Raw genomic sequence first — 26291 nt, 5'->3', positions numbered from 1 at the left:
TTTGTCAGACTTGAAATAGCCAAAATACCTTCACACTACGGAACTTCTGTTGCTCTTCCGTTCGACAATCTCTCCGGCATTGGAACCATCATCTGTTTTCTCTTCGGTAACCTTCGGTCACGCTCGGTTGATTTCTCTAGTCGGCACACTCATTTCCTCCATTACCCGGGCGGTACGGTGGCTGGCTGCTTCCCAAACAAATACACATGTGCGGCTTGGCACTTGTGCTGTACGTAACAAGTCACGTGACGTGACGCTGCGGCTGTGATTGGTTCGGCTCTGCGCTACTTAATTCGGATTGGCTGTTCTTTTTTTTTTCTTTTTTTTTTAAGAGGACAAGAGCGGCGAGGTCTATCGCGATAGTTTAATTTTTCTATCGAGAAAAAGTTATATCGCGATACATATCGTTATCGTTCTATCGCCCAGCTCTAATATGCACTCAAATCGTTTTGCTATCTCCTGGGTATCAACTACTGGTTACATCTACAGTAAACATTGGTGTTTCTATACCAATAAACTACATGATGCTTTAAAAAAAATAAAAAATAAAAAAATGTAATGAGCAGAAACATTAAAGCTTCATGAATTAGGTGTGACCACAGCATTACTCATTTATCAGTGGAAGGCCTGCTGTGAAAACCTCATCATATTCATTCTTGGAATTGGCACAACACTTGATTAGTTAAAACCGACGTGGATCAGGATGTAGGACTGGGAATTAAACCTCGTCGGCGGGGAAGAGACGTACGTGCTCTCTCCCTGTGAGTAACCAATGCTAAATAATTAACAGCGAGATACACGTTAGAGGATGAATGGCAAAGAACAAGTGTTTTACATAATCCTGATATTACGCAACAGAAGGGCCCTACAATCTAGTCACTCTCAAATATTCATTTACAAGGCAAACAGTGCCCACCTTTCCATGAAAAGAGACAAGCAGACACTCAGTGAGGCTTGGCTGATGGTAATGACAAGGCGTGACATGAAGGACGCCCGCCAAAGTAATATGGAAACGGAGGCTCGCCATTTCCCCCGAAACAGACAGATACTAAGAGCAGGTGTAAACAACAGCTTTCTACTCCACTCGCCGAGTTTCCGGAGGACGTGGAAGCAGTACCACTGTAGTTATGCACTGCTCTGTCATCGTGGAGAGCCCGCATCTGCATTCTGCACAAATCCCCTCACTCTCACTCAGCGGGGGCTTGTAACTGTTCAGCATCCTGTGTTTAACATGCTCTCCATGTATCACTCTCCCAAATGAGTCGGCGATAATTCTGTCCTCCAGAGAAACTCGAGCGAAGATAAGAAAAGAAAGAGCAACAAAAAAGAAAAACAAAAACTGCCTTGCTCCTGGGAGGAAAACTCGTAAAATCTCAACAATGACGAACTCGGTGTAATTGACATTTATGACACATTTTGCTTTTATGATTATCATCATCATCAACTCGATTACTTTAGAATGCCTCGATCCAAACAAGCCCAGCCTTGATCTCAGCTTATACTACACAGCGAGTGCTGTTGATGAATTTTGAATTCAACCTGAGGCTGGCCATATTAATGTAACAAAATTTAGAAGCACCTAATATATCTTTTCCAGACTTTCAGCAATATATAGAACGCAATGCGAAAGTCTTAAGCAATCCCTAACGTCTTCATATTTTGCTCCCAATGAGCCAGACTTTTCTGGGTTTTTTTAAAAGTGGTCTTGAGCAACCGTTTGAGACTTTCAGCATTCAAAGTTGTGCTTTGGACAACTACAATACTACCATAGGCTGTTAGCTGGAATAGGCTGTAGGCTAAGTGGAATAACTTGAAGAGAATGGATCGAGAGAGGCACCAGCAGTTTGTTGCAAAAACCAAAAACCTATTAGCCAAAAACTTGGTATATGTTGGCATGGTGTGCAGTGTGCCCATACAAAACTTTGAGGACACTGGAAAAAGGCCAAAAGTAGCAGACATTAAAAAAAAGACTATCTACAGCAGGGGTTTCAAACTCCAGTCCTCGAAGGCCGGTGTCCTGAAACTTTTCCATGTGTCCCTGCTGCAACACACCTGAATAAAATTAGCAAGTCATTAGCAAGACTCCATAGCACCTGACTGCATGCTGAGGTGGCAATTCAGCCATTTGATTCATGTTACAGCAGCTCATGAGTGAATGAACATGGTGCCTGATCTACAGCATGAACAGTATCCAAAAGAAACAAATCCAAGAATCCAAAAGAGCAAAAATCCAACAAAGATCTGACATGGGACCTAGCCCTTCAGTTCATCCATCTACTTCACTGAAGCCTCATAAGAAATAGTCTCTATTCAATGATGTTTGTCAAGAAGCCATTCCTAAGGAAGGGTGAGGTATGCCAAATTATACAAGAACTAGACTGAAAGTCTCTTACAACAGGTCTCGTGGAGTGATGAATCCAAGTTTGGTTCAAATCACCATCAACATGTACAGAGTTGGTAGGGAGAGACATAAAGCAGTGAGCATCATGGTTTGGGAATGCATTTCAGCCAGAGGTGTTTGTTTCTTGTCAAAACTGATGAATTATGAGTGCAGAAAAGCACCATCAGATTTCAATCCACCATGCAATACCATCTGGAAAGTGTCAGACTTCCAACAGCTTCATTTTTGAGCATGAGGATGATCTCAAACACACTGCCAAATATGGACTTTTAAGCTTGTTAGAATTGTACAAACTGTTTTCCTTATATACCATTTTCCCATGGATGTTTGCAGATGTTCCTTGCATAAAGATAAAGAAATGTGTGTGTCTCAAGACTTTTGCATAGTACCATTGCTTAAAAGCTGGGGGAAGGGAGCTAAGGCTTGTTTCAGACAGAGAGCAGTGAGGGGCTGCCACTGTTTGATAAATAAGCATCATTTCGAACTGTGACTCATGCAAACAGTTCACAAATAAAAATATGGAAATGAGCATAAAAGTCCTCCTTAAGTTTGGTGGAAAAAGCCTAATTTTATCTTAGCGGGCTGTGACAGTCTGTCAGCATTTTTACTTCTTGAGAGGATAAAGACTAAAGCTGCATTTTAAAGTGTAACTTGACCCCCAGCTCTGAGCCAAACACCACCCATTGCACAGTTTTGAAAAATCCTCAAAAGTTTGCAAGAGCAGGGAGAGGAGCTGTGGATGTGTGAGGCCGGGGGTACTCAGGGGCCACAGAAAAATGGAGAGTGACATAAAACAGCACATACTTTCTAATGATTTTTCCTCTCCTGAATCTCCCCCATACTAAATCTAAAGGGGATATTTAGTGTGGTGAAGGACCACGGTGTGGAATTAAATTGTGCCATTAGATCCAGCCCCTGTAATGCCCAAAGTCAGAGCTCACTCACTCTGGCTCTCTCTTCCTCTCAGGTATCAATAGAGTGATCTAACATCTCTAAATAAATAAAACCACTAAGTAGAAGGTTAGTAAAATGTGGAAGCCCCCTATTGATGATGATTTTATATTTGCATATGCAAAATGAAAGTACTTTCACTAAATTCCACTTAAGACCAGTGTATGGAGAAGGTGTGCCAGCCAATCCGGATTAGAGTGCATTGCTAGGTTACCATGTTTAAATAAGTTTGACAGAAATGTCAATATTGACACCGGCACTGAAATGTTTCAGTTGTTGGTACTTCTACCCGCTACCTCATTTCCCAAGGGGTCACCACAGTGAATAGATCTGCATGACTTGGCACAGATTTGTTTTACACAGGATGCCCTTCCTGACAAAACCCTCCCATTTATCCTGCACCACCCTCTCAGACTGTGTTTGCAATTCCTCCTGGTGTCAGACTGGGGATCTTCTGCATGCAAGGTGAATGTGTTAACCAGTACACCGTGGAGCCACCCACTGAAATGCTTCAGGTACACTTTTATAGCTGTGAACTAACCTCCTAAAACCAAAAACTTTCACATCTTTGAACTCATTGTTTGACAGAAAAGTTTTTAATTTTGCACCAGCTTTAAATATGCTTTGATGTGAATTTTGCTTCCTGAAAATATCAACTTTGGATGGGATATTCTTGGCAAAGGAAAAAGGCAAGTTCAATATGCAAACATATGTCCCTTAAAATGCTGGTCCTGCCCCTGAGTACTGAATAACTAACAGATACAAAAGATTTAACTGACCTCATTAAAATAAATAAATAAACCTTTTTATTAGATTCAGGACACTTTATAGTGAAAATGTTTTTACTCTGTGAAGCCAGGTATGTGTCTATTTGAATGGCATATTTTAAAAGAAAAGAAACTGGCAGTGCTCTCACACCCAGAGATAAGCAGCAGCCTTCTTGCAAAGTCAAACACCAATCGCGCTGATTTCGGCCACTGCGTGGACTCCACATAACAAAACTTATGACCATTTCAGATTAAAGTGAATGGGCTGCAAATAATAAAATACTGAAGATCTCAATTTTTGTCCCCCAGTTTCCTCATACTAGCCTGCTTCCAGCAGGGGGTGCTAAATAAAGTAAAACAAACAGGAGGGGCAGCAGCTCATAAACACATAGCTGTGGGCGCTGTGATCATGTTTTCAATATTTGAATATCTTAACGGCAGGACTACTTTGCCACTTAAGAGTAAACCATCTAAATCTAATACACCCCTCAGTTTCTTCCGAGGCACAGAAAACACTTTCGACTGAAAGAAGTCTGCCTAAACCTTCCAGGACAGGGCTTGATTTAGCTATAAATGAATGACTAATTAGAGACTGCAGCCGAAGTCAAGCATGGGTTTTATTTGTAAGTTGTGCATGAATGAATACTCAGCTCTGTAGCTCTTCTGCACCAGAGTTAGAAACAAATGCAAATCGAAATAGCCGCAACCCCTGTGTTTATGGATTGCCCCGATTTGATTCTTTGCAAGAACAAGATTGCCACGCTCCCTACTTTTAATTTTGTAAACACGAGCTAGCTAGCTAGCCACTCTGTCTTCCTGTGGTTGACAGTGTCAGCTTGTTGGTTAAAAGAAAGCTACGCAAACCTAAGTGACAGCTTTCCCTCTGTCAGAATATTAACCTGTCGCCACCAACAACCTGTGTCACCGGTGCTGCCAAGTTAGCTCACAGAAGTTGGCTAGCCGGCAGAGCTAAAGAAGCTAAAGGCAGTCAGTTACCTTCAGTGAGTCCGCTGAATGTCCGGTGTTTTGCCTTGAGAAAGATATTCTCACTCTCAGCCATAACACCCGCTTGGTTAAACCGTCTCCAGAGCAAACCGGCAGGTCCGAGTGGGATGGTTATGTAGCTGTTATGCTTCTCCTCAGCTGTTCCTGCGGCTAGCTAAACCCGAGACTCTCGGCGATCGACTAAACAGCCTTTTTGTGAGTGTGTATGTGATCGTCACTGCAGCGGCCCCCAGTGTGACTACCAGTTAAGGCAAGTACAAGCGAAAAAAAAGTCAGTTTAACAGGTTTTCCCGCAAACTTTTAAACCAGATACAACCTTCATGCTTACTGTTTAACTAGTTTCAACGACAAGAAAGAGAATTATGCTATCGTTTTAGCCACAACTCATCGTTTATAAATCAGAAAACAAAAGGGGGAAAAATCGATCAAGTCATCAAACATTCGCATCTTCTTCCGATAAACCTTTACAAAGCAAACATCTGCATCGTCCACACCATTACGTGTTTTAGCTGTGTGTGAGAATGGCAAAATAAGAAACCACACGAAAGAAGAACCTTGGACAGAGGTTAGAGTCTTTCAGAACCACGGAGAGAGCCACGTCCACCCGTCCTCCTCACCGCGCTGATTGTCTGCATACTTTAACACTAGCTGAATAAGGGCAAATCAAAGGTTTTTTTTCTTGCTTGCCAGACAGTTTGAATACATCGAAGGTCCTTTAGAAATCGGTTTTTTGACCAGAGAATGAATCATCAGAGGTGACAGAGGGGCTTGCATGTGGAAATATATTCGATTTTTATGATTTTTCATTGCACCTAACCTTTAATGAAGGCAGTTTTCACTTGAAACAGCATCTGTTTGAGATGAAAAAGAATTGCATTTGAAGAATTTACATAATCTAGTAGGAAACAAGTAATGGATGGATATTTTTTATTTTCATGTCTGGGTATCGGCTTTATCCATCTCCTGTGTCAGTAATTGGTAAAGTTAATAATTCGTTCATCCATTAATTAGTCATATTCATTCATTCATTCATTCAAATATATTGGAGTATCTAACTCATTATTCAGCCACCTTCCCCAATCAAACTTAAACCCCCAAACCTTCATCTAACAGCAGTATCTTCTGCACATAGACATAAACAAAAAACTTCCCAAAATGATCCCACAGCCCCACACACATGATCCACGAATCCAAGCAAAGCAAACACTACATTTGCATCCACTGATGCCATGTTCTCCTCCTGCCCTGCCCTGTCCGGTCGGGTCCATACACATCTAAATGAGAACATATGTTTAAAATAATATATAAAGGCTAGATAGATAGATAGATAGATAGATAGATAGATAGATAGATAGATAGATAGATAGATAGATAGATAGATAGATAGATAGATAGATAGATAGATAGATAGATAGATAGATAGATAGATAGATAGATAGATAGATAGAAGAAAATTACTTTGTGTTGCGCTTTGAGCGCCACAAAGAAAAGACTGGGAAACTCACTCTACAAGAGTCCGGGTGGATTAATATCCCTACAAGCCAAAACATTCATAACTTTATTTTTGTTTTGTGTTGTTTTTTGTTTGTTTGTTTGTTTGGTTGTTTTTTTTTTTTGGAGGGGGGGGGGGGGTGTCTCTATTTTTTGGTAAATTATTGAATTTTCCCTTTTCCCGAAACAAATTCTCAGCTTTCTCTTGTTTCGCCTGGTTTATTGATACAAATTGTGAGGATTGTGCTCCGAGGCAGACAGATACGTACATTTTTCTTTTTAAAAAAATTTCATTTTATATTTTTCTGTTCCGAGCACCTTTGGCAAAAACCACAAGAGTGAGACATTTGCCTGTGGTGGAATATCACTAGTTACGGGGTTGTGTCTCTTGGTTATGGTCTTGATGGGCCAGATTGCTGTCTCCTATAGATGTCCCCTGGGATCTATAGGTGTTGTGTGGTTTTTTGTTTTTGTTGTTTCAAAATGTATCACCTGTTCTTAGAAGCTCTGCCAGCCGCTGCCTATTGTAACACATTAAGCTACTTGTGATTTCAGGATTTCTCCAACAATGGCAACCTACGACTGGAAGTATTTAAAAAAATGGGGCTCCCACGACTTTCCTCGCAGAGCGTAATAGTGATGTGCATAGACGCTTTTATCATAATATTTCACAATAAAGGCTCTCTCTCTCTCTCCCTCGGAGTCAGCCCTTGCAATCTCCCTCCCTCCCCCTGTTTTCCTCCTCCTCTCCGTTTGTGTGTGTGTGTGTGTGTGTGTGTGCGTGCACCAGGCTCTCCCACCCTCGGCTCTTCTATTCGCTCACTGCGCTCTCATCCTCGGTGCGGCTTGTGTCTCTGCCTACTCCCGTGCGTAAGTGCGCACAGACAGAGGAGTGAAGTGATGCACTCCCGAAAACGCAAAATCTGAGCCTGATAAAAAAGACAAAAACCTTTTGGGAAAGGCGTCTAAATGCGCACTCGCTGGAGAGGAGTTCAGTTAAGTCAAGTTTAATCCACATAGGGTTTTTTGTTTTGTTTTTGCTTTTTATTCCGCGCGTTTGTTTGTGGATAAAGATACGCGAGCAAAGATGTTCATCAGCGCGGATATTTCTGGACTTTTCGGCATATCATGACCGTGCGCCCTGTCCCCTCTCTTCAGGTCTTTTCGTTTCCGCGCGAAGTTGAACGGAGGAGAGAGCACAATGAGAGGGAAACACTTTCTCCCCTGCTTCTTGTTGCTCAAACTTATGGCTCTCGTGTGCAAGGCTGGCGGGATTCCAGGAGTGCTCGGGGGATTCGTAATGATCGCCACCTCGAACGGCTCCACGCCGGAGGAGAGCGTGTCCGAGCAGACCCCGCACACGGAGGAAAGGTGTCGGGGTTACTACGACGTGATGGGCCAGTATGACCCGCCGTTCATCTGCAAAACGGGCGTGTATTTGTACTGCTGCGGTACCTGTGGCTTCCGCTTCTGCTGCTCCATCAAGGAGTCGCGGCTCGACCAGGAAACCTGTACAAATTATGACACCCCGATGTGGATGAAGAGCGGGCAGACACCCTACAAGAAAACGAACAAGCCTCACGACAGCACCAAAGACAAGACGAACTTAATAGTTTACATCATTTGTGGAGTAGTGGCGATTATGGCTCTTGTGGGGATTTTCACCAAGCTGGGGCTGGAAAAGGCGCACCGACCCCAGAGAGAGAATATGTATAGGTGGGTCTCTTTCTTTCTTGGTTTCTCTCTCTCTCTCTCTTCTATCTGTGTGTGTCTATCTCCCGCTTCCTCCCTCCCTCCCTCTCTGCCCGATTCTCTCGGTGCGCTTGTTTACAAAGAGACTTGCAGTAGTAGCCTACGCGCGCAATGATCTGGAGCGCGCAACGTGTGGACGTGTGCTTGTCGTCTTAACAGAGCACCCCACCACCACCACCACCACCACCACACACACACACAACACACATAAATTTATGAAATTAAATTAAAGAAAAAACTCAAACCCTTGACCTCTTCATTAGGGTGGGGGTCTCCTTGTCTCCCTTTAGTGGAAAGACTTACTGCAAAGTTGACCACCTTTGTCTTATGACAAACCCCTTTCTTCCCGATAAGAGTGCTCTTCTACAGGTTTGGGTCACTGAGTATCAAAATGATGTGTCTTAGGTTGTGATCTAGTCATAGAAAAGTCTAACTAAGTGTCGAGAAGCCAGACCAATGTTGTCCACAAATTAGAGGTTAGCTCATTTTGGTCTAGAGCAAAGACTTGGAGAGCGAAGAGCAAGCCAAGGCCAACATGCAAAAAGAACATCGAAGCTATTTTGGCTTCACGTGGTGGCCTTGGCATCACACTCAGTCTAAATTTTCCTTTAATTTGACACCTATCCGTGCCATAAAACATCATAGATGAACTTGTGCATGTTACACTTCACACACGTGGTTTCCAGGCAACAAGAGCAATGTATCGCATCTTCTGTTATTAAGAGTCTTTATGAACAGGAACTGATACCGCATATTCCTTCCACTCCAGTCTATCCATCTGTTGTGGCACAGCGTAACATTATGAGCTGCTCTCCTCTCATGTGAGGGGCGGAGGGGTGTCTTTCAGTAGAGTAAGGTGGCATTGCACTCCATTGTGTATCACTCTTGACTGGAGATCATTTGCTTGTTTTTACACCTTCATAGTGTTGCAATTCAGTAGGTGTGAGTGAATGTGCAATAATTACAGTAAAAATAAATAAATAAAAGGGAACAACTGAAAGGAAATCTTTTCCACTCATCGTGGAAACTAATTTTTCTGGTCAGCTGCACCTCATAATGTGAGGTGCAGCTGAAACGACAGTGTGCACCGGTACAGTCGAACTGAATAATTAAATTAGCCATGTCATGCACAGTTCCTCATGTCTGCACGCCTCATCCATCTCTCTGTCTGACAGGGTCGTCGCCAATGTGCTGCAGGGCGGGTGTCCAGGTGAGCAGTATCGCGGGGAAGAGGCCCTAGGGATGCATTCGCAGCACTATGTCGCCAGGGCCACAAACATCCGTGAGTTTTTTTTTCTTTTTTTCTTCTGGCAGTTCTGGACAGCTCATTATTGGTTGTTGTGAACTGTGTGTATAAGTTAAAGCAGCATATGGAGGCGTGGGTGGAGTGCGTATGCGTGTCAGCAAATGCATTTTTTTTTTTTTTTAAAAAGCTGCTTATTTAAAGCGAGATTGAGTGGATGCCGGTTGGTGTCAGAGAGCCTCTGCGAAGTCATTCGGAGTGATGGAAGGATGTGAGAGTTTGGGATCAAGTGAGTCGTCGCAGCCTTGAAAGCAGCCTCGTATCTGGCCGATGGTGCAGAGTCGGAAAATCCATTTTTAAAAAAAAGAAAAAAGAAAAAGACACGACCATAAACGTTGAGAGAAAACGCACATCCCTGCAGGGCTTGTTCTGTGTTTTTTTTGTTTTTGTTTCAAATGACAGCACTGGCTTTTGTTTTATCTCACACTGGCCAGATATCCATCCATTTCATAACAGCCTAGAAAGAGAATACCTCCCTGTCTTTTCAGCCGTTATTCACCGTTTTATTTTGGTTCATGCCCACATGATATAATGAGAGAAAGAGGCAAGTGGAAGTGTGTGTGTAAGAGGAAGTAGTGGTGGTGGTTGTCTGTTTACATATGTGTGTGTGTGTGTGTGTAGGGAGGGTATAATACAAAGCGTATGAATGCCATCTATTTCTTCTGTGTCCCGTGGGCTGCTACAGTATCAAGCTTATTTGCTTTTAGAACATCGAAGACCAAAGAGATGAATGTGCACAAAACCCGCACATTCGTACATAAATGCATGCAGGGCAGAGAGTACAGTAGATGACATATAACACATACAGGGACAGCACACAGCATTTGGGCTCACTTAAAAATTGCGTCACCTTTTTATGCCAAAACAAAGTAACAAATCTAGTCTGGTATTCAGCACAGAGACACAGAGTGACACAGAGTTCCCTCTGCCTCATTCTTATTATCTAGTTATACGCGAATGGCACCTTGTAGCATTATAACTGACTGGAAGCTGAAATCCTCACACATCCAGAAGCCTTGCCTTTTTGTGCATTTGCGTGCATCTCCATACTTTTGTGAGTCCAGAAAGACAATTTATTCCATCAAATTTGACATTTACACTTGATTTCTAAAGTTTTTACAAAAGTAAAAAAAGAGCCTCCTCTAGCAGCCTAAACCTGTTGCAGCAGGACTAAGAGAGGGTGCAGAGTCAATCGAGTCAGCCGTAACTAGAAGCTTTATCAAAAAAGACAGTAGTTTCAAGTCCAATCTTAAAAGTGGAGAGGGTGTCTAGTTCCCGAACCCAAGCTGGGAGCTGGTTCCACAACTCCCAGTTTGGGTTCTGGAAGCTGGTCCCACATAAGAGAGGCCTGCCTCCCGTTCTACTTTCTAATACTCTAAGTAAACCAGCACACTGAGAGAGAGGAGATCTATTGGGGTGATGCGGTACTATGAGTTGTTTAAGATAAAAGGGTGCTTGATTATTATTGAACACAGAGACAGCAGTATCCATACATTCCTAATTCACTCCTTTCTCTTTACATCTTTAAACGCGTGACACGTCACAGTTACAAATGACTGCTAATGAATCAGGACGTCCGCATCAAAGGCAGCGGTCAGGGGGTGCGAATGCCTGCATCTGTTTGGGAGAATGAGATAAATGCGCAATCCTGCAACGACAGGGTGACATAACCCCACTCAGCGTGAAGCGCTACACCCACAGATGCCATCAACATCGTGATGAGAACACATCTCATAGAAAAATGTGTGGAGAAAGAATTTAAAAAAAAAAAGGTTGCATTGATTTCTTTATTTAAAAAGAAAAGGGTCGTTTTTCGGGGGAGGGAGGTGGGAGTCCTAAAAGGGCTTCCATGAAAAGAGATGAATAACACTTTCAGTAGGTGTCAGGGTCCACTGGAGTCCTTTTTTTCTCCCTGTCCACACTGTGGGAGAGAAGAGATAGCTGGGTGGCCTATCACCTAAGTGGCCAGGAGGACACGGCTGTGAAATAGCGATTATTATTTGCAATGTGGAACCCGCTCCCCTTAACCTTCTAATCCTCTGGCTTGTGGGTAATCATGTGGAATGTTATTAACCTCCACGATCTGCCAGGACCCCCCCCCTACACACGACAACCACCTGATTGGTTTACGGACCCCTCCCTCAAACTTCCATAAGCATTGCAGTCGATTTATTAGGGTTGCAGGAATGGAGGTGAATTAGGTATGGATTTACTCAACGTGTTATTCTTATTTAAATGATTAACAGAAGATAAATAGATTGAAAAAGGGCAAGGCGATTTATCATTACAAGTGTCACTGTGAATGTGAAGGACAGATGGAGGGAAGAAGGAGAAGAAGAAGAGGAAGACTGAAGACAGTGGTAATTGCAATGTAAAGATAAGTACTCAGGTTAAAGGGACTGTCATGCACTCTGTGCACATGAAGCGAGTCTGCTCAAATATAGCGAAAGATTGTGCTGGAAAATCTATTTTAGTGCAAAAGCACTTATTGATTATAGCTTATGGCCAGATTGCCCTATTAATGGCATGATTGAACCTGGTCTGGCAGGTCTCCTTTGTTTATTTAACAGAAGAGAAATTCCTTTTTCCTGTGTGACAGCCAGAATGCCAGTTGTCTGTGAAGGAATCATTGATGACCGCCACTGCTGTATCATTTATAAGGTTCAGTCTATTTGAGGAATATCCCACACAAGTGTGAAACACCCAGAATCAATCAGCAACACACAAGTCCGGGGTTTCTGTTTATTATGTCCACCCCCAATCCTGCATATTAAAAATGGAGATTGAGGTTGCTTCTTGAACCAGAACCCACCAACCTATAAATTACCCAGATGGGCAGGTTTGTTGACTTTTTTTTCATCCCCCCCGCAAAAAAAAAAAAAAAAAAAAAAAAATGGAGACTTTGTTTGAATCCTTAAAAGGCTCCTCTTGTAGCATCAAAGAGACAAAGAGGGGAGGGATGAGGAAAAAAGAGGGGAAAGTAAGGACAAGAAAGAGGAGAAAACCATAAAAAGGGACCTATTCATCTTTATGTTGTGTTTCCTCCTACTGAACATGAAATCCTGCTGTCTACATGAACAGATTTCCTTACCTGGATGATTGAGCGTGCGACGAGTCAAATGATCTCAGTGGCAACATCCAGACGTACAAAGGCAAAGATCACTGATGAATGACAGAGCTTTCTACTGGCCATGTTGTCTACATTTGACATAGTTGCGACCTTTGCTGTTCCACTTAATGAAGACGTTAGTTGTGAAGTTTTACCGTAAAACAGCAGCGATCCTTGTGACTTCTTTCTCTTGTCATTTGGGATAACACACTCAAGAGCTTTAGGTAGGCATCACTGTTGGTATTATTAAGATAAAGCACACACTCACACACAAACACAACATACATATCTCTCAGTATTCACAATGCAGCTCCCCATTTGCTGGCTTAATTACCTTCCCAGTAGTTATAATCTTTTCCTAAACATTCTGGAAGGATGAAGGATGAAATTTTAATAGGTAATTGCTTCTGAGATTGCACAGGCACGAGAAAAGACCCCCATCTGCAAAATGCTCCGGCTCCGCGTTGTGACTGTGAGTGTGTGTACGAGTTTGTGTGTGAGTGAATGAAGGTGCGCGCAGGCGTACAGTGTGTATGCAGGCAGCACGTAAATGTGTTTTTCAAGCGCTGCACAAGTCTGTCAAGAGGAGTCGTACGTATCCTTCGTTAAAAGTAGGTGACTGTGTGACCTTGTCTTCGCAGCTGTCATCCGAGCCTTCAGCATGTCACATCTGATTGCAGAGTGCCAGATCCGAAAGCAGAGCCTCAGCTAGTGAACCTACGTGCGGGCCGTAGAAACAAGCAAAGAGAGGCTGTGAAAGAGAAAATGACAGAGCTGTAGGTAGTTATCTGTGAGGCGTCACTCCAGCTTGGGCTCCGTTTGAAGCTCAGCTTCTGTCCTTGTGTTCAAACAGGCGGGAAAAGCGCAGTCGAGGTTCCATCCCCGAGTTTGTCTTTTAGGCTCATAGCCGGCTGGAGTGACAGGAAAGCTTCCACTACATCTGCAGTTAGTTCTCTTTGATCCAAACCACTGAGTAAAAAATTGTCCCATTTTTAACTTGACTTTGCTCTGTCATACTCGCAGAAGCAAGTTTAGAGGATATTTTTATACGTACAATTAAATAAGAAGTTACCTATTTTTTTTTGGCAATATGCTTTTTAACTTATTTCAGTTTGAAGATGGACTTGTTTTTCTGTTTCCAAAAAAGGAGTCTGCAGTGTGTTGGAGGTGTTGGACATCACAGGGGCTGAACTTTGTCACTGATTCTATTTTTATGGTAGGAACTGAGCTGTGGAGGGTGTCAGATTTGGTGAATCCTTCATGGATGAAGTGGTCTAGTCAGCTTCACCGAGTGAGGACTTCTAACTCGCACTGAGGTAGTTTTTGACCAAGTGTGTTGCTTGGAATGAGAATTAGCACCTCCAAGTCTGAGGCCATGGTTCTCAGTCAGAAAAGAGTGGAATGGCCACTCTAAGAACAAGGTCCAAAGTGGAGGAGTTTAAGTATAAGGATGCTGTACCTGTCTGTTGAGGTGAAGAGCGGTCGACCTACGTTCTGGCCGTCAGGGGCACCTCCTGGGTGAGCTGTTATGAGCATGTCCCACCCAGAGGAAGCCTTGGGACAGAACCAGAACACGCTGGAGAGAGATTATATCTCTCAGCTGGCTGGGGAGAGGGATCCAGACCTGTGTGAGCAGCAGAAAAAGGATGGATGGATAACTCTTTCTGTGAACATTAAACTAACCTTTTATGAATTTATAACTTAATTAAATTCATAAAAAAATCTCAAAAGCAACAAAAAACAAACACACAAACAAACCAAACAACTTTTAAAAAAGGAGCAAGCTACATTTTAATAAAATATGCTATTGCTAATTAGCTAGGTATCGCTAGGTAGCTATGTGCGTGCTCTATCCTTCTGCAGTCAACCACAAATTATAGTGCACAAATAAGCTATTTCATTTTTGTGTTGCTAAAATTAAGTATATTTTATATATATAAAAGTATTGTTTAACAAGCTTTGGTTGTAGTGGATTCTTTACTCTCTGGGCCAAGCTGCTAACTGTCTCCTAGCTTTAGTTTTATATTTAGTACATAGATCTGAGATTCCCGATATCATCCTGTCTCTTTAGCGTAAGCAGCTGTCACTGTGCTGACAGTTGTTTCTACCCAGGAAATTAAAGCTTGGCAACATCTGTTTACATCTGAGTCACCTACCTGTGAGGACAAACATGCCCTGTGTGATTTTTTGCATTTAGCTATTTTTGTCCTCTTTAGCGCTATAAATTTCAACACATTTGAAGAAATCAAATTAGCTAGTCAAACCCTAATGCTGTGTCACATGGTAATCAGCAGAGCTGCATCTTCAGGCCCATTTGGATTCATCACTCATGTGTGCCGTTTGCCACTCGGGTTTATGGATGACTCATAGAGAAATGATAAGGCACAAATGTCTGCAATCTTTGGCACAGCTCCTCTTTTGCTGGCTGTCACATAAGACAAGCCTCTTCATGATACCTTGCATTAAGTGTGATTTAGGTGGTTTGAAAACCTCATTTGCAGCCTTGCTATGGGGTTTAATAAGGTTACAGAGACCAACAAACCAGAAGCAGAGAGAGCTCAGATTCTCAGAAAGTGCACAAGTGTCTCCTCCTCTTCCTCTCCAGGGCCTCATTCCTGCACCCTCTCGCTGCCTAATTATCTTAATGTGAGGCCCCTCAGCAGCCCTGGGACACCATTAGACTTCTGCTTATTAGGACTTGGGGGTGGTGGGGTGTCTCAAAGGCGGCAAGCATCGACCAAACAGTAGACACTGACTCAGAGGGAGGCCAGACAAAAAGGTGTCAACACTGACTGAGGAGGGAGACTGGGGCTGGAAGGAGAATAAAGGCAGAAAAGGTTTTAGAAACTGAGAAGATATGCAATGCAGAGAAGAAAGTGTATTTTTAACTTAGCCGGTTAACCCTAAGCTGTATCACACTTCTCTTTACCGAGCACAAGCTTCTTTTGGAGATGGTAATTGGAGCGAGCGCTCGTTCTGCAGAGAGAAGAAAGCAAAAGCAACGTTTTGATAGGCAGTGAGAGTGTTTTAATTCATGCCACCCATCCCTGTTCATTGTGGTGTGATATAATAAAAAGCAAATTTAAAAATGGAGCGAGGGATGGAGAATATCTTAACGTCTAATCAGCCTAACACCCACCACCCTCCAAAACCCATCCCTCTTTGCGAATATTAATCAGTTCATTTACTCTCAGGAAGTCACATCTTGCATTTGACAGGTAATTATGTCTGCACCTGTGTGTTTGCGGGTGCGCGCATGTTCATGTCTGCGCTCACTCGCGTGTTCGTCACACGTCCTGTATTTGCATGTGGCGCTGTATGTCATAACCTGTGGTCAGCTTCGGCCCAGCAGCGAGTGCGATGAGGGATATTGCGTCCATCCATCTATTTCTCTCTCATTTACACAAGACTGTCTGTGATGATACAGCACTCGCGGGCGGCCGTGGGATATTCAGACAGGCTTCCAGGCTGCCTGTTTGAACAGGTGGTTTTCGCTGGTTTCTAATTAACTGCTACACTGACTCTTCCCAATCAACTCTTCGAATGAATCAGACAAACCTTTTGCAAATATTAGGATTATTTTCAGTTGGATTGATTTGAGTTAATTATTCATCAGGATAGGATAGGTGTAAACAGTTTCCAAACTGCTTTTTTTTTTAACTTGGAAGGGATGCTTTAATCAGTGCGTGTATCTCGACTGCAAGCAGTGAAGCTACTGAGAAGATCGCTCTGTTCTTTGTAAAAATAACAAGCTTAAGGTCTGTCAGATTTACTGTGAAGCAAGCTGTACCACATGGTGGAATTACAAGTCTGTTTAGCTCCCCCCCTCCAACATGTTAACTGTGTTACGCTGAGTAAAATCCTCTGTAATCTGCTGCCATTTTCATCGTTTTTCTTAGTCTACAGTTTCTACCACTGTTGCTACTGTTGTAGTAAAAACAATAGAGCTCTAATCTTCTTTATTGCAAAAAAAACAAAACAATGAAAGAAAATATATTTAATAAAAGAAAAAAGCTAACCTAACCTAAACCCCACAAGAAATAATCCAAATAAATAAGAGAGAACTGTGTTTTCAAATCAGCATCCTTACACAAATTTAAATTCAGATCTCCTTGTTCAAAGTCTCAGGATTGATTGATGCCTGTTTTGTCTCTACGCTGTCTCGTTAGACGTGCCACCATTGAAACATACGTCATTTCGCTCATACGAGGTGTGATCAGAGGTGGCAAAAGTATAGACATTCTTTACTAAAGTATAAGTACTGCAGCTTTACTTAAGTTCGTGTGTTTTCACGGCTCGGCAGCGAGTCATGCTCGTTTTCTTTATTTCATGTTGTGGTTTTAGAAAAATGCGACAAACACATTTCAGACAAATCCGGGCTAGTGCGACAAACACACTAGCCCGGATAAATTTGAAAACAGCGTTCTTGTCTAAAAACGCTCCGTGTCCACACTATCGTTTTCAGTCATTTCCGAACAGTTGTTCATCCACACTGAAACGACTGAAAACGCTTAAGTTCCTGTATTGCGCATGCCTGAAACGTAAGACTATTCAACCTGCGTCATTTCTGTCTGCCGATTATTTACTTTCCGGCTCTTTGAAACGGGGCAAAATGTCGAGAAAAAGCAGCGAGTTTTTTAAATGGACTGACAATGAGGTGGAGTTGTTGCTGCGAGTAACAGAAAAGTACAAAGTTGCAAAAGCGAGTGAGAATTAAAGACTTTAAAGAAAAGCTATGTGGACATGGGTGTGACTTTGTGCTGACCATTGGGGGGGGGGTGTCCAAGATCTCAGTCTAAATAATGATTAAACATGCAACTATTTTGCTGGTAATACCTGAAACAAGTAAAGAAAATCAACAGCCTGTTTATGCAAGATAATTCATAATTTTATTGAGGGGGTTATATTGGCTGGGTCTGATTATTGGGGGGGTCATAGCCCCCCTAACCCCCCTGGAAATGATGCCCCTGTATGTGGAGCGTGTACAAGCTGATATTAATCTTTAATAGGGCTGTTAAAAAAATGCGTCACTGTTTCCAAAAGCCTGCGGTTACGCTGTCCACACTGCGGCGCAAAAACGCCGTTTTCAAATGTATCCGCTTTGGAGAGCATTTTCCAAAAAGCTACGTTTTCCTTGACCAAAAACGTCATCTGGGTGTGGACGTAAGGCCAAAACTGAGAGAAAAAGATTTTTTTTTAAACGAAAATGTATTAGTGTGGACATGGCCTAAAACAGAAAACACGAGTCTTCATTCTGCACCTCTGGACCACTTTGAGCGCTGTTGATAGTTTTAGATCTACCTAAACTCTCACCAACATTGCAGACTCCTGTTCTGACCACAGACATAAAACATAGATGTAGCTTCAGGGCTGGAAAAATGAAAACAATGCAGAAGTTAAGAAGAACCTGCATTCCATCTGAAATCCACCACCATAGATGTGCAGTCCTGTTGAGGTCCTTGGGAATATGGGTTTCAGTTTGTAAACACTGAGTTTATTGGCTCATTCGCTTATTTTGGGTTGTATTTTATAAATCTTGGCCAAACTGTGATTCAGGAATGGATTTTACATTTATCGACAGATTTGTAGAACCTTCTGATCGCTAACTTATGCAGAGTTATTCAGTTAGGCAAAAGGACATGTTAAACTTGAAGTAATTAAAAGATCACTGAATTTAAAATCTTGATTATGGCTTGGTTATGATTATAATTAGTGCAGTCAGAGTACTCTTAAAAGGAAGTTTAGTGTGGTTCATCTGAAAAAATACAAATTAAAAAAAAAGGTTGGTACCACTGAAGTATGTCAGAGAATATTTACAGTATTGTAGGAACTGGCCATTCACTTCTTTCTGTGTACGTACCATGAAAGTCTTGGCTTTGAAAGAGAACAGTCTGTTTCCATGAACCGGCCAAAGCAGCAGATCACTTTACATGTCCCCAAAGTACCGGAGGCTCTTTTTTCTTTCTTATATACACACATGCATATGGAAACCAAAAGGCGCCCACACACGTAGAGCCTCCACACACACACACAATAATTCTGTTCCAGGCCTCAGTTTCACATGCCTGAGTTTTCACATGGCCCAGGGGCAGGCAGCACATTTGCTTGGCTGGCTGACTGATGCCACCAGCGTCACAGGCAGGGAAGGCTCTTGCTGATAGCACATTTGTGGCCCCCACCATCCAAAAACACCATTCAAACTCAGGGTTGCGGTCTCAGGGAAGCTAGCTCTACCTCTGTCTCTCTCTTTCGCCCGCAGGCATCAGTATGGTCTGGCTCGCTCACCAACCTAGCCCAAGGAGGTTAGGCCACATTGGCAAACTTCACGCTGTAAACCCTCCCATCCTCATACACACATATGGACACACAAGAAACAGTAACACACACAAACTCATGGACAAGCTTACAGCCCCCACCACCCCCCACCCATCCTGCTGGGCACTGGCCCATGGATAGGGGACATGTGGCTGGGCAAAATGCGTCACGATGCTGGGCTCTCAGTCCGACAGATCCTGTGCCTGTCTGCCTGCTTGCAAATTACCAGCCTGGAAAGCCTCACAAAAACAGAGAAGGAGTTTTGTTTTCTACCCTTCTGATCGCCGCAATCGCCCTGCTCTCAGCCTCGCTCGGCTTCTGGCCACTGTTGCCTTTTCTTTTGGCATTACTTGTCTCTTATGGCAGTAGCTGGTTGTAGAAACAAGTTTCTTTTCTACTCCTGGTGTTGCTTCTGTGTGTATTTTCTACAAAAAATTCTACCAGAGAGCGGCAGAGGTTTGTCGATGTCTGAACCACTTTACGGTATATCCATCAGCGTTGGCAACCCCTGATAAATATGTTCCGATTGTTACACCACATCAGTGTTTTTTTGTCTTGTGAAATATTGGAGTCCACAGCTGAACAACAGCTCTCCTTCCTTGAAGGACTTAAACCTGGAGATGAAACTGTTTTTAGAAGCTTTTTCTTTCAGAAAAAGGTCAGATGTTGTCTTTATTTATTTTGCCCAGACTGGCGCTGTTGGAGAAACACAGTCAGAATTACCTCAGTGTCACAGAAAAGAGTCAAGGAGAGCACACTGATTGAATGCATTATACTACTACTAAGGCTTTCAATCAACTAAAAGTTTATCCTCGAAGAGGAAAAAGCATTAACTGTTATGCTGGATTGCAGCACTTCGGCATTAAAATAATATTTTAGAGTGCTATAAAATTGGATATTCAAGCTTCCCAAGAAAATGCTTGCAGTATGATGTACCTATCCTGTGTTGGTCTGCATGCATCTTAAAAAAACACTCTTATTTCAACCACAGTATAGTTAAATACAGCTAAATAACTCATTATTGTTTAGGTGTGGAAGGGGAATTGACTTAAAAACAGTATGATGATGAGGAGCTGGGATGAGGTGGGTTGCACAGCAGCTTGCAGATGTAGCAGCAACGATGGACTGGATGAACAGCTGTAATGATGTAGCCTTGTATGAGATTAGTGACTTGAATGTGTAGAGATGTCAGCTGATGTGGTCTGGCTTGACTGGATGAACTAGCTCAGGGGTAGTCAACTCCAGGCCTCGAGTGCAGGTTTTAGATACCACCCTGGGTCAACACACCTGAATCAAATGATTAGTTCATTGTCAGGCCTCTGGAGAACTTCAAGAAATGCTGAGGAGGTGATTTAGCCATTTGAATCAGCTGTGTTGGATCAAGGACACATCTAAAACCTGCAGGACACCGGCCCTCGAGGCCTGGAGTTGCCCACCCCTGAACTACCTGAACACATGCTATGATCATCATGTGCAATATCAGTTTCAAAGCTGATAGTTTGGATTCCTTCTTTCCAACAACAGTCTTTGGTCGTTTGGTAGATCTGTATATCTAACACTTGCATTTGGATTGTTTTCCTTCATTTTCATTGACCGCTGTGATCTGTCTCATACATATTTGCAAATGGACCATTTCAGCATCTTCTCGTCAGATTCAGATCACAGGCATGACACTGTGTCTGCACACAAAGCAACTTAATGAGCTTTATAATCCCAACATGCCTTATCTTATTGGAAAATCAGTGAGCACACTGATTTAAGTGGCAGCCCAGTAACGTCTAATATACTCCAGCCTTCCTGTGATAAAGTATTCAGTTTATATTTAGTTCTGTCATGAGTAGAAATGAACTGCATGCAAATGCAATACTTTCCTTGATTGTCTGCCTGACAACCTAATCGTAGAAGTTTGCATGTCTTTCCACATAGGATAATTATCTCCAATTTCACAAGAAAGGTACTTTTTTTACTATACAGAAATGGAAATTGCACAAAGTTCTGCAGTGAGTGGAGGGATGTGACAGAAGCATAAAGGAGAGGAATCTAGAGGGAGACGCACCTTAGATGTCACTGTCAACCTCACCAACAGGCAGCGATTGAATCAGTCCTCCCAAGGAATCTTGGGAAATGGAAGCAGAGGGGATCTGAAAGTGCTTTCTTTCCTCTTTTTCTGATATGCAGAGCCTGCACAAGTGCGAAAGACTGAGCAGAAAGAGACAAATAAAGTAACAGAACAAAAACGAGAGGAGAAGAATGCAAGAGCAGAAGCAAAGATGAGAAAAGAATGAATGTGGTAAAAAAAGACAGCAAGACTGTAGTTGACAGCTGACGTGTGAGGAAATCTATATCTGAGACCATCGATCTTTTTAAGCCTTGCCTGGTATGAAAGTGGAAAGACACAGAGCAGATAGGATTCAGACAAAGCTCCCTACTGCACTTCACGTCCAAGAACACAATGGTAACATTTCTCTGTTGTGGCAATGTGGCTTCGGCGTTTTGACATTCATTTACTCCTGAATTGGTCGAAGTCCCCATTTGCTTTCGCATTGGCCATTTGGTTTCATGTCAAGTGTGAACAAACAGTATTGATGTCACTGCAAAGGGTTTATCAGACTTTTATAGCTTGCAGGTAGATGTTGAGGGCTCCCTCACTGGTGGTCAGTGAGAAAACTGTGATAATAACAATCATATTGGTAACACATAGGGGTTAATTTTCTGTCAGAAGTAATAGCTGAAGTGTTGGGTGGAGGGGGGGCATCCATTGGTTACTTAGCAACCTTTTGAAATAGGCATACTATCCATCCATCCATCCTCTTCTGCGTACCCTTTCAGGGTCGCGGGGGAGCTGGAGCCTATCCCAGCAAACTGGCAAACTAGAAAATACAGTGTTTTCCTGCATATGAACTCTTTAAAACTATACAAAATGAACTTTGTTCAGGGGCTTTCGAAGTTATAATCACCAAGTGCTAAAGTAGCCATCACATAAAAATGCAAACATTATTTCTAATGTGATTAATTTGGTGCTTTTTTACTGTTACATTCTGACATCTGTTATAATTGCCACAGTCAGGAAGGTTTAGTAAATTAGGATGGCTAAAAGTAAAAAACAAAGTTTCTTATTCTGTGCTGCTGCTATCATAATATAACATGACCTTCTGATGAAGGAAATTTACACTATTGCTGACTACATACAATGTTACCAGGGTACACCTTTTGCCTGGGGGGGATGACTTTGAGAGCTTTGAGTGAATTATTTGAGATCATCAAATTTTGAAAAGGTCTCCTTGAAAAGAAGAGTGAAGTTAGCAACCCAAGGAAATCTTGTTTACTTGGAAAAATAACTATACCACTTTATAAATACTTTTGAAATAAGGAGAAATAATCTACTTTGAGAGGTGTGGAAAGAAAAAGGGTAAACAGAGCAGGACTATCCTTTATTGAATAAATACAAGTTGTAATTGTGAGTTGTCACAGTTTGCATTTTGCAAAAGGACAATATCTTTCTTTGCATGCATACATATCAAATAGGGCTGCCACAAACGATTATTTTGATAGTCGACTAGTCACCGATTATTTTTGCTCTTATATAACTATCATTAGCTTACAGCTTTAAGTGTTTAAGGTATATGCTTACTAAAAATAAAGACAAGATGATAGTTTATAAAATTTTAATGAAATTTGCAGATTGTTTCGGTGGAGTTTAATAAACGCAGCCGTCTGCTCCTTGCTATCTAAAATATAACAGGACACCGGAGTATATTCTCCAGCATCTCACACTTCTGATAATCAGTTGTCTACTTGACGTCTCCGAAAACGTCGGAGCGCTTTTGAAAATATGTGGTGTCTTCATAAACTGAGCAGATATTTGAGGTTTACACAGCTACATTCTCGCCTGAAAATATGTTAAACGTTTATTTTGTGACCCAGAAAGAATAATAAGAGTAACATTAAAACTAACTAGCTGCCGCCATTGTTGGAAACTAAGCAGGGCCGCGCTATGAATTCTGGGATAGGTTGGGCCTCGAAGCGACCCACCCTTCAAATCTGGGGGGAAAAGGGCGCATTTATCGGCCGCATTTGTCAGAGTCTTCGAATTTGGACAGTCTTTGTGGTGTTGCTGTAATGTAATCGGCCTACAAATAAGTGCACAGGAGGATGCAGTTCATAAATTTGGACACAGTTACGATACCGGACACTGCTTCTTCTTCTTCAGGGTTTAACAGCAGCTGGCATCCTTGTACATGCAGTGCTGCCATCTTCTGTTTCAGTCCGTTATTACACTCTTAAATCCTACTACTTATTCTTGTGTCTTTCGGGATCTTAAAGAGCTTCAAATGATGTGTCAACTATTAAATTAATCGTCGACAATTTTGATAGTCGACGTAATCGTGACTAGTCGACTAATCGTGGCAGCCCTAATATCAAGTCAATCCAGCTTTGACTTTTACAGCCTCTATAACATTAGGAGAAAACAGCAAAGACTTTCCTATTAGTGATACAGGGACAGGAAGGAGGGTCTTAAAATGTAACAATTTTGTATCAAATAAAAACTCTTAACTCTGAGGGACAGTTACAGAAACTTATATCATTTCGGAAATTTTTGGGAGGCCGTTGGTCCCATTTATGAAATTTGCTTTATTGGTAGTTTTGCATGTTGCAATCTTTATTGCTGGTTCCCCAAAAGTTGATTCTGTCCATCTGAACATAGCGCTTTCATTGAAAATCCATCTTGCAAACCTGATTCCTTAACTTTTCATCTCTCATGCAAGTGACAAAACATTTCTCCCACTTAAAACGCTACAAACAGATGGACAGAACAAACTTCCTGCCGAATCCTTACCTTATTTAGCACGGTGGCATGGTGGTTAGCACTGTTGCCGGACAGTGAGTTCTGATGGTGAGTTCAATTCCACCATCAGGCCAGGGTCTTTCTGTGTGGAGTTTGCATGTTCGTGTTTGTGTGGGTTCTTCCCGGGTACTCCGGCTTCCTCCCACATTCCAAAGACATGCAGTTAGTGGGGATAGGTTAATTAATTAATCTAAATTGCCCATAGGTGTGAATGTGAGTGTGAATGGTTGTTTGTCTCTGTGTGTTAGCCCTGTGACAGACTGGCGACCTGTCCAGGGTGTACCCCACCTCTCACCCTGTGACCGCTGGGATAGGCTCCAGTGCCCCCCCCGCGTCCCTGAAAAGGATAAGCGGAAGCGAACGGCTGGATGGATAGAAGCAGGTAGTTTTTCATTTTGCAAACCTGACAACGCAAGGGATTGAATTAATTCCATCATTATCATATAGTAACAATGTCACAACATGTTAAAGCATCAACCAATATCAACTTAACATCATGTTAATACCACAAATCAGTCTCTAAACATACTAATGCACAGATATATGATTTTACTGCTAGCAAGTTATCATTTTGTTATTAATATATTGCTATACTATTGTATCACATGTGCCTGAGCTTTATTTCTACATTATTGCCCCCAGTTTCTGTATCTTATTACCCAGTAATATACATTTTAATGTAATATCATTCAGCAATAGCCCCTGTTACTTGCATCATCAGTGGTTGCAACTTGGTTGCAGGGGAATTCAATGCGATAAGCCTGTGGGATTGTTACCTCAAGAAAACAAGTCTAAATAAATTAACCCAATTTCATTAGAAAACATGCTTACTTATCTCAAGGTAAAGGCATTAAAAAAACTGCAAGTGCAGCCATTCTTGACTTCAACCGAAATCCCAGATTAATAAAAGAATTCATAAAATTGCCCAGCAGCTTTTGCATGGCTAGAGATGCGAAATATTAACTATGAAACCTGCATACCAAAAGGACTTTACGTAAGAAATATAGAGAAACTCAATTTAGAAAGCTAATATTCTTGCATTAACTTTCAATGGAGATACTATGATAACATTTGTGGATATGGCGCGAGCCTAGATTATCTAACCGCATTATTTAGAAGGAAAACTTAAAGTGGTTACACCTGAAATGTTGGTAATAATTTACCATTGTACGGAAAAGTTGTGCAAGCGCAATTAAGGCAAATGTGTTAAGACTAGAAGAAAGTTTAACCAAGAATGTTTGTCCCAAATCCTTCCAAAATTCCTACCTTTAAATCATTGCCATCGGTGCCACACATGAATACTTTTTCTGTGATCAGAAAGGACACATGCAACATTTAAAAAGCACCTTTTATTATTATCTGACAGTAGTTAAAATAATACAAAAATAAGGCAATAAGAAAAATGGATAAAAGCACCCAGAGGTTTCTTTGCAAATCACGGAAGTATCGGAAGCAGTGACAGAGTGGCATTTGATTTAATTAATAAAAGTAGTAGAATATCGTTCAATTAATCTACTCTCACAGTAAAAGTTGGTACAGCTTTGTTTTCATGCATTAGTGAAATGTTACTAAGGTGAGAAGAAAAAGCAATCTTGGCGAGGAGACATGCATACTGGCATCTCTGTTAAAGTGAATTAGTAATGATTCAACCTCATGTGTGAATCACCACTAATAACTTAGATTTCACGCACGATACACGATGATGGAGAAACAGAAAAACAAAAAGTAACAACCTTTTGTTTTCATGTGATAACTGAATAATTTGTTATTGATTCAAGAAAACAAGCTTTATTATCTGCGATTGCAAGTCAAATTAAGTTGTTATCACGGAAAGTGGTGTTACCTGAAGACAAATGTAGAAATTAGCCAATCGTCACAAGATGGAAACACTAAAAAGTACTGAAAGAAAGGCCATTCTTAGCTTCTTATAAAACCCAATTCGACTCTTTATGCAGTCTTAAGTTGTCATTTTGTCCCTCAAGTCCAACTTACATCCTTGTCGGAAGGTCTCTGATTTTTCCCATTTTCTCTTTTTGTTGTCAAAGGGCACACGTGAATGCTGGGTGTGTTAGTGCGGCTTTACGCTCTTTGTAGTTTGGGTGGACCTAGACATTTCACTCTTCTGCCTGTCTGTGTGTCATGTTGTTTCAGCATCGTATTGAATTTCATCTAGCTGTACCTGAGTCACGGACTCCAGCTGTATGTTTGTATCGATTTTAATCTGCTCCCTCAATACATTCCCGCCACCAGCTACTTCCTCTTTCCTCATATCATACTTCTTCCTTTCTCATCCTCTCCCCCTCTCTGATTGTGTAGATTGTTTCACAGGGCCCTACCATGCTATAAGATCA

At 41.9% G+C, this 26291-nt stretch overlaps 2 protein-coding genes across 2 annotated transcripts in view; one reads left to right on the top strand and one right to left on the bottom strand.

Annotated features, from left to right (window-relative positions):
* The window catches only part of cpped1 (calcineurin-like phosphoesterase domain containing 1), a 53517-nt gene extending 48152 nt beyond the window's left edge, over positions 1–5365 (bottom strand). Inside the window, exon 1 of the mRNA XM_085283946.1 lies at positions 5116–5365. Coding sequence (XP_085140072.1) covers positions 5116–5179 — 64 coding nt within the window. The 5' untranslated portion in view covers positions 5180–5365. The remainder of the gene's footprint in view (positions 1–5115) is intronic.
* A 2087-nt stretch (positions 5366–7452) lies between these two features.
* shisa9a (shisa family member 9a) overlaps positions 7453–26291 on the top strand; it is a 62451-nt gene continuing 43612 nt past the window's right edge. Inside the window, exons 1-2 of the mRNA XM_085283945.1 lie at positions 7453–8331; positions 9543–9649. Coding sequence (XP_085140071.1) covers positions 7817–8331; positions 9543–9649 — 622 coding nt within the window. The 5' untranslated portion in view covers positions 7453–7816. The remainder of the gene's footprint in view (positions 8332–9542; positions 9650–26291) is intronic.

This window comes from Mchenga conophoros, linkage group LG8 (genome assembly GCF_057382185.1).
Source record: "Mchenga conophoros isolate Kocher_MC1m ecotype Shallow Benthic linkage group LG8, M_conophoros_male_GT1.1, whole genome shotgun sequence".
In the NCBI taxonomy this organism is placed as follows: domain Eukaryota; kingdom Metazoa; phylum Chordata; class Actinopteri; order Cichliformes; family Cichlidae; genus Mchenga; species Mchenga conophoros.
The sequence above is the reverse complement of the archived record's forward strand: the minus strand, read 5'-3'. Positions and strand labels throughout refer to the sequence as shown.